We start from the raw sequence: 9,103 nt of genomic DNA on the forward strand, positions 1-9,103 counted from the left end.
AAAGTCAGATCAAATGCCTTCCATTGAGCTGTTCAACTTTTGAATTAAATTCCTTTAATCTTTGACCTCTCATTTAAAATGAATCATAGATTGCAGCCTTCAGCTAGGTCATTCATGCTGCTTTTTACTGATAATACACTAGAATAATTTCCTGCCATTACAAACAGGTTTTTTTTTTTTTTTTAAATATTGTCCCTGAGTTCCCTAACAGCACTGCTTTCCTCTGCCATACGTTTGTTCCCCTCTCCCTAAATCCCCTCACTCTTCAAGAATCCAAGCTATTGAACTTAGCATCTTCACTGTCCTCCATTTCTCTGTCTATGATTCCCCCTTCCTCTGCCATCCTGGCCTTCCTCCCCAACATGGGAAAGAGTAACTGCCTGTCTCCACGTGGAGCTGCCTCCCTTAAAGTTCCCTCATAACCACCTGTCAGGGAGGGCAGCGAGGTCTTAGGAGGCCAAGCTCTTGCTGCCTGAGAACCTAACAAATCCGAGGTGGAGAGTCCCATGGCCGCAGCCCAACCCCATCAAGGGTTTTCTTTCTCTACGTAGAGTACAGACAGAAGCTCCAGCCAGTTCTGCTCGACCAGCGTGTGTCCCTGTTGTTAGTGTGGGTGTGGCAGTTGACGTGAATGAGAAGCCTGGGTCTGTGAATGGAGGATTTGAGTTTTGAAATTAGATAGGAGGGCCACCGAGATTTTCAGGTTGCGGAGGCAACTCCTGAGGCAGGTGCAGGGCGTTGAGGAAGGACCACGCCTCGACCCTGCGGCTCAGCCAATGAACACTGGGCTTCTCCCGGGTCCTAGTGTGCGGTTTCCCTGTCTGTCAAGAGCCGGCTCAGCAACCAAACCCAGATTCCAGGTGTGGTATTCCACAGTCGTTCTGTAATTTGTAATCATAGAAACAGAATGTTCCTCCTCTCCCTTCCTCCCTGCCAACAGTTTCTGGGTGGGTGAATGTCAGTAGCTGGAGTTATTTTTAAAGAGGAGAGGTGAAGCTTGTCGTGCAAAGCTGGGAAGAGGGCGTTTGTTTGCAGAGCAGACCTGACATCAAAGTGTAGATTACTGCTCGGTGGCCAGGCGCTTGTCCTCTAACAGGTAATGTTTAACGTGCCAGTCACAAAGATCACAGGAACGGCATATGCCTGGCATCAGAGAACACTGCCGTTTATGCTCTGGGAAACTGAAAGGCTGTACGTGCCCACAGATTAGTATAATTTTTTTTAAATACGTGAATGCATTAGTCTTTCTTCCTCCTTTTTTTTTGCCGGCTGTAATTGGACTTTGACGCTGGGAAGTTATATCATAAAAATTGGTAACCTTTGTCTGAGAGAGAGCTCAGCTAAGCAGTCACTTTCCACTTCTTTTCACAGGATAATATAAACGTTTTTTTGAAAGCGTGTGAACAGATTGGATTGAAAGAAGCCCAGCTTTTCCATCCTGGGGATCTACAGGATTTATCAAATCGAGTCACTGTCAAGTAAGTTTCACTGGTTTGTTATATGTTTTTTTTTTTTTTTCTTCTTTAAACTTAGGGCTTGTAGCTGGTGTGAATAATTTCTGAGAGTTCTTTTTATTGAAAAATCACCTCCTTGTCTTCCTCTGTTTGTATTCCAAAACAGACTATTTAAGAAATAGCTTTGTGAGTGTGAAGCTGTCTGTAATTGAGACCATGATATGTTGTTATTTTAAAGCTCTATATTAACCGAAATGGTGGTTTGTTTTAATGCCTAACATGGTTGTGTTTGGTTGCTAATGGTGAGGAGGCTTATTATATTTATAAAGAAAATGGAGAGGTTATAGTCTAGCTTACAGAGTGAAAATAATTATTTGAAATTAAGACATAATTGCTAACGTAAAAATGAGAGTGGGGTTGTGAGAAAAGAGACAGTATTTGGAAAGCAGCAGTGCCCGGAACCAACATGCAACACTAATGAATTTTGTCAATTGTGTCTGATTTCTAAAATGAACTTTTCCCCCCACACTCTTTTAATAGTATGGATGAGAAAGTGAAAGTGGGGTGTGTGTGAAAACGTGCGCAGGTGTTTGTGTTGTGTTTTCCATGGAAAATGCTGTTTATGTGTGAATATATGGTTTTAGAAATCTGGTTTTAAACTCTTGTAAGATTTTTTTCTTATAAATCTAAATTTGCTTTCAGTGAGTCAGAATAAGCTTGTGTTACTAGATAAATGTGACAGGAAAATGATTTAATTCTGTAATAATGACTTCCTCCTTATCGTGGCTCTTAAACCTCATTAGCATTTTTTCCAAAGGGAAAAACAAACACCTTTATTCTATCTATAGAAATCATAGAAATGGAGTTTGAATGGTTAGTAGCCCTGTTGTGAGAGCTTTAAAGTTATTAAAAAACTGTAAGATCTTAAATATGACCAATTTTTTTCCTAAAGAAGAATAATCCTGTCTATAAGTATCTTTTACAGTATACGTTGTCTCTTAGCAGTATAAGCTAAAAATCCGGGTAGGATTAATCTTTTAAAAGCAACCATATATTTTTTAAACGAACAAGCCATTTTGCGTCTGTGTGCTTCGAGTTCTGTTGATTAAGCGTTTCTAAACGGCACAGCAGTGATAATGCACATAGCAGGGAAGACTGTCAGCATTTCTCACTAACTCGAAGACTCTGGAGAGATCCTAAGTAAGTTTCATCGTCAAACTGGCACGTTTACTTCTGCAGTATTTGAGCTCATGTTTAGTTTCCGTGAAGAGTAACTCTATAGATTAATTTATTTTTCCTAATCGCCATTCTGTCATAACACCTATCAGATGGGCAGAGACATTTTTGACTCTTGTTTTTCTTCCGTTGTTGCCGTCCATGAAGAAGAAATGTCTTTCCCTCTCAAACTTATACTGTTTTGAACCTCTGTAGCCAATGTTCAAGTAGGCTGTGGGACTAAGTCAAACACGTTGGTTGGCTTCTAATTTCAAAAGTGCCCTGAGCAAGACTTGCCTGCAGCCTGTCTCATGAGACGCCACCTCTAAAGTATTAAGGGAAAATCAGTATCTGGGCTCAGCCTTCAATGAAATTACTAACAAACTGAAACCGAGAGGTCACGTAGTTACAGCCGTAGTGGGAAGTATGCAGCACAACTTGTTTCAGTGGAAACCGCAAGTCCATAAAAGCAAGAGGTGGCCAAGGAGTCCTAGTGAGAAGGCCTGTGTCAGGAGCTCGACTCTGAATTAAGAGCATCGCCCCTGACAGTGCCGTGTTGTTGGACTGAAGAGCACAGGGGTCCACCGAGGGGCTACTGCAAAGGAAGCAAAGGGTGGAGACCTGAGGAAACTGGCGAATGGCTCAGCTAAACGTGTTGGTCAAAGCTCCTATGCCCTGAGATAGCATTTGTATAAAAGGAAGCAAGTGTGTAGGAAAGCAAATAATTCCTTACGAAATAGTAATTAATGCGTTTCTCTTTAGCTTCACTTCTTACATAACGTGGCAGCTTCTGTAGGTCAAAGATCTTGTTCTATACTGACTATAGATTAAAGGACTTGGTGTTGGTTAGACTAGTAGTGCTCAACTGGGGGCATTTTTGCTCCCCAGGGGGCGTTTGATGATGTTTGGGCTTCCCTGATGGCTCAGATGGTAAAGAAGCCGCCTGCAATGCAGGAGACCTGGGTTCGATCCCAGGGTTGGGAAGATCCCCTGGAAGGGGGCATGGCAACCCACTTCAGGATTCTTGTATGGAGAATCCCATGAACAGAGGAGCCTGGTGGGCTATAGTCCATAAGGCCACAAGGAGTAGGACATGACCAAGCGACTAAGTATGGCACAGGGGGTACTTCTGGTTGTTACAGCTGTGAGGGGGGTGCTACTGCCACCTAGGGGGTCAGAGATGCTGCTAAATACCCTTTAGTTAACAAGACAGCCCCCATAACAAGAATTTCTGATCCCAAATATCAGTAGTGCTGAGGTTGAGAGGCCCTGATTTAGAATTTGTAGATTTCCACTCTGCCAGTAAGGTAATTGTATGTCAGGAAGGATAAACTTTCAATTCAGCTGAAATATTACTTTACTTATGAATATAATGACAGGTATTTCTGTGTTAGTACATTTGTTGATTTAAAGGAAAGGTTTGTTGTAATTGGACCATGCAGTACTTGGACATTATCTTGCTCTTCTGCATACATTAAAATTAACAAAAATGTGGCAAACTATTTATTATTTGAAATGCTCTATCAAAATTCAACCCCTAAGATACTGCATTCACAGTTCACAGATCTGTTGTTGGTCTTGCTGCAACTATAATCTAAGATACATGTTTGCAGGACATAACTGAGAGCAGATAGGAAAGGACAGTTCATACCTACGTGTTGGCAAGGGTGAGGTGTTTTTTGTTAGTGGACAATAGTGATTAACAGCATAGATGGTGTACAGAGCCTAGGAGAGTTGTGGGTGGTAAGAATGAGTGGCAGGAACAGAAGCAATTAACTTAAAGACATTGCTGGTAAATAACTTCACTTCAATAATCTGAACCCAACTACAAATCTTATTTTCTCATAATTTGAGATTTACTGTTTAATTTGTAATGATTCTCACTAGTCACACAAGCTAGGGTACTCTATATTTTTTTAATCATACTCATTAATTTTCTAATTGAATTATCTTATTTGAAGGAAGTAATAGTTTGCATTTTCCAAATATGTTTGAATTACTCCACTTATTTTGGGGCAACATATATTCAAAAGTCAGTTGATACTTTTAATTTTGAAGTTACTGACTTGGTGGATAGGGTCTGTCTTCACTTCATTGTCTTCCCAAAAGTATAGTAGGCAAACTGATGACTTATCCGTGATGGTAGATGGAGGTTGGACCTATCCTAGCTGAGATGTGTAGTGAGGCCATGAAATTTAGCTTCTCCACCAATGATTAACTGCGTTGTATTATTAACCATTTCCAAGCTATCCATACTGAGCTTAGAAACACACATAATCTGCAGAGCAGAGAGGGTGTGACCCCCACAGAGCCATCTCTGCACACTTTCTATAAAAGTCCTCTTGGAGGGCAAGCACAGTGATGGGAGGCATGCCATACACACTGGAGAGCACCTGCAGCAGATGTCATGGTCTGCGTGGTAGCGTCTGGACATTAAGAGCCAGAGAGAGATCACTCGTGGAAAGCACCTCAGCACTGTAGCCCCGACGTCCTGGACTGTAGGAGCTGAAGCTGTCAGAAAGGTAGGGTTGAACATTAAAGGTTTTAGTTTTGTGTCTAGCAGTTTGACTCAAGCTAAGTCCTGTATTTAAACCATTGGTCTAACCAAATTCTATATTGAAATTTTTTAAACTGAGAATTGGAACAGATTATAAACTTTTTTTTTTTCCTTTCCGCCCCCCTTACTATTCCAATCCAGTTTTTCACACTTCCTTAGATACATTCTGTTCATAATACACTTAGAAGATGGAGAAGCTTTGGAACAGAATATTTTAGTCATCCAAAAAAAAAGTATATTTTAGTATACACTCTTATTTAGGACATTGATATGTTAGGTCTAAAATGTGACTTAAAATGTTACTGAGTTTTTTTTTTTTTAAGACCTGTTTATCAAGTGGAGGGTGGAGAAATCAAGAATCTGTTATTTTTACATGTGCTAGTTGCCAAAGGAACAGTAGCTGGAAGCAAGATTAGGGTTAGCATATTTCCCTTGTGAAAATAGAGGAGGCTCAGAATGATATTTTAGGGATTTAACTGTTCTCTAAAGCTTCAAAAGGGTGCTTGATTTTGCAGCAATACTGTAAAGTCATGTCTTAGGAATCAAGTTCCCAGATGTCTCTCTTTTATAGTCTGCCAAATTGGACTTGAGATGAATGTGTATGTGTATTTATTTAAAGTTTTTATTCATGTAAGTAAAAATATACCTACTTCGAATTGTAAAATTTTCAACTTTTTCTGATTTAAACCTGGTTTTACTACTTTTTTGAGGCTGTGTCTTTCAAATGAGTTTCTTAATGTCTTAATCTATTTAAAAAAAAAAAAACAAAAAGGAAAAAATCGACCTTAATGGTATCCAAACTTAGATCTGTAACTTGAGCATGGAGACGTCCACCTGTCAATTCATGTCACTATTTAAAAATGTCCCCTCTCTTCCTACCAAGTAGTTAGAATAAAACAGAAAGGAAGTTTACAGCAGTGTACACATCTCTATCCCATTCATTCTCTGGTGTTAGGTAGTTTCTGAAAGGGGAACATTGATTCTTTTGTATTGCCAAGGTCCTTTTTAAGGCTAGCAATACATAGTCATATTTTCAAATGATCTTTGTTTGCAAAGTTTGAATATCTAAGATTCTGCTTAGCCACAGAGATGGTGCTGGGATATGAGTTGCAGGGGCAAACTGTAGAATAACTGAAGTTTTATCTGGTATTTGTTTCTCTCCATTTCTGGTTCTTAATTTATTCCTTTGATAGATCAACATGTCTTCTGGATTTCAACTCTCCTCCCTTAGCTCCTTACTCCCTCAAATCCAGAAAGCCACGGAGCTTGATTCTGTTTTGGCTTGCTGTGTGAGACTTCATGTTGTAGAATTTTATGGCTAGGATCTTTATCTTCAAAAGTAACCCATCCTAAATTCATGGCTCCAAAGAATCTCACTTGGTAGCTCATCTTGATTAGCAGTTGTCTTGAGTCAGTTCATGGGAGGATGGTCAAATTTGCTTCTGCAATCAGATCACATTTGTTTTATAACCTGGTCCTCCAAACGGTTAGACCAAAGATATATTTTTGTTGAAGAGATTCTTCTTTCACCTAATTATCTGTAGGACTGCCTGTATTGAATTAATCAAATGTTTACAGCTACATGCACTGTAATATCTGTAGTCCTGCCAGTCACTTTTGAAAATGAGAGCTTCACCAATCACTAGAGATGTTAAGCGCGTGTTTCCCCCAGTTTTCGTGCTATAACCTGGTCTGATTTAACTGATTATTGGAGTGAAGCATGTATGTGAAAGGTACATGTGCTTACACACTTTCTGGACCTACAGAGGAGAAAGTAGCAGTTAATCCAGTAAGGGTCCAGTCCTACAACAAGCACTGATTCAGTCTCTTCTCTGTGGCTAGTACTTGTGTGCATGCTCAGTTGCTCAGTCCTATCTGAGTCTTTGTGGCTCCACAAGCTGTAGCCCGCCAGGCTCCTCTGTCTATGGGAGTCTCTAGGCAAGAATACTGGAGCAGGTTACCATGCCTTCCTCCAGGTAACCTTCCAACCCAGGGATCGAACCTGCATCTCCTACGTCTGCTACATTGCAGGTGGATTCTTTACCCACTGAGTCACCTGGGAAGCCTGGCCAGTACTTATACAGACATAAAGTGGAGACATGCCCTTAGAGGGGTTCACATTATAAGCAAGGAAATGTCCTCATGAGTTCAGTTAGAGTACATTGTGTTCAATGCACAGGGCTCCCTGGAACTATAGAGATGAATAGTTATTTCCACTTTTTAATCAAGAAACACATCTCATTGAAGGGGATGTTGATCTCTCATCTGGGCTTTCCAAGTATTTTTTGTTTTTACCTAGATCTAGTTTTCCCTAGACTTGAGGCTATTTGAGGGCAGAGATAATGCCTTACTTACTCCCTTTAATCTCCTTAGTTCCTTCAGGTTCTTATTTGAATGCTTAATGCTTATTTGAGAATCAGATTTTAATTCTGAACATATCCTGAAAATCTTAAAACCAGGCTTTGATGATGAGAACTGAATTTTTCTTAGCTAAGTCTTCCTCATCTTTCAAAATTGCAAAGCAGATCTGGCAAAGCAGTCACTAAACTTTTGAGATGAATTGCTTTTATTTATCATTCCAGAATATTACAACATAATTTCAAACTTATATAGTTTAAAAGAAGAATATGTGTTTCCTCTCAGTTGTGTGAGTAAAACTAAAATTGGGATTTTGGGACCATGTACTTTCCAAAGTATTTGGTAGAATTTTAATTCTTATGCTGATGTCAAATGATAAATACTAATATTGTTTTTTCTGAGATTTGAGAGCTGTTCCATGCTTACATTTATATGAAGGTTTAGAAACATTTTAATGTTTCCATATCATCACCACTCTAAATGCGTGCTTAAGACTTGGTGGAAAAATATAGTGGTTACATAGGTAGTTTTGATATCTTATAGAAGTTCAAGGGTCAGGAATAGAAATTTTTAAAAGCAGAAATCAGTAGTGGAGGTAACTTATGAGAAGTCATTGAAGTTACTTTAATGAGAAGCTTTACCACCGAGTTTGCAATAAGCCTTGTTTCTTCCGAAGTCAAGCTATCTGCCTTGGTACCTCTTACCTTTGCCTAGCATTTAACGTCAAAGCCAATGTGAAAAACATCACAAATTATCTTTGACTCTGGCATAATAAAAGCCATCTGAAGAATAGGAGAACACGGAAACATGAAGATTTCTTGGCAGTTCATTTGCATTGTTTCTAATATACCCCAGGCTGAGTTTCTTTCTCACCCAGGATGGAACAGAAGCTCAGTTGATGTGCATCCGTTCTCATGAATAGATAATCATCTTAGACAAAAGCAGGAATTTAGGTGCCTGCCATGGCTTTAATCCCATCCCATTCAGTCACCAGGGCTTCCCTGGTGGCTCAGCTGGTAAAGAATCCACCCGCAGTACTGGAGACCTGGGTTTGATCCCTGGGTTGGGAAGATCCCCTGGAGGGGGGCATGGGAACCTACTCCAGTATTCTTGCCTGGAGAATCCCCATGGACAGAGGAGCCTGGTGGGCTGCAGTCCTTGGGGTTGCAAAGAATCGGACACGACTGAGTGACTAAGCACACAGCACATTTAGTCACCTGGTGGCTGAATGACCTTAGATTACTTTTCCTGCCTGTGATCACTTTGGTTCTTAGTGAACAAGACAAATGAAATTGCTCATATCCTGGAGCTTACCAAATAATACTGTTTGGGGAATAGTCCTATCCAGCAAGGACACTGTAGTGATTTTCATAAATCATGTATGTAAAGTTTATAGTGCTTCACACATAGTAGTATTCAGTAAACGGTATTGAATTATCAATTGTGATCATTTTCATAATTTGGATTCTTGATCCGATGAAGATATGTGTGCCTTGTAAAAGAACATCTGGTCTTCAAG

General features: G+C 40.0%; 1 protein-coding gene across 7 annotated transcripts in view; it reads left to right on the plus strand.

Moving 5' to 3' along the window:
• LMO7 (LIM domain 7) overlaps positions 1–9,103 on the plus strand; it is a 219,928-nt gene that overhangs the window by 114,384 nt on the left and 96,441 nt on the right. For all 7 annotated transcript variants that reach the window (XM_010839668.1, XM_010839666.1, XM_010839669.1 and 4 more), the window contains exon 4: positions 1,372–1,478. In XM_010839668.1, the coding sequence (XP_010837970.1) occupies positions 1,372–1,478 (107 nt within the window). The remainder of the gene's footprint in view (positions 1–1,371; positions 1,479–9,103) is intronic.

This window comes from Bison bison, unplaced genomic scaffold, assembly GCF_000754665.1.
Source record: "Bison bison bison isolate TAMUID 2011002044 unplaced genomic scaffold, Bison_UMD1.0 scf7180017864128, whole genome shotgun sequence".
NCBI lineage: Eukaryota > Metazoa > Chordata > Mammalia > Artiodactyla > Bovidae > Bison > Bison bison.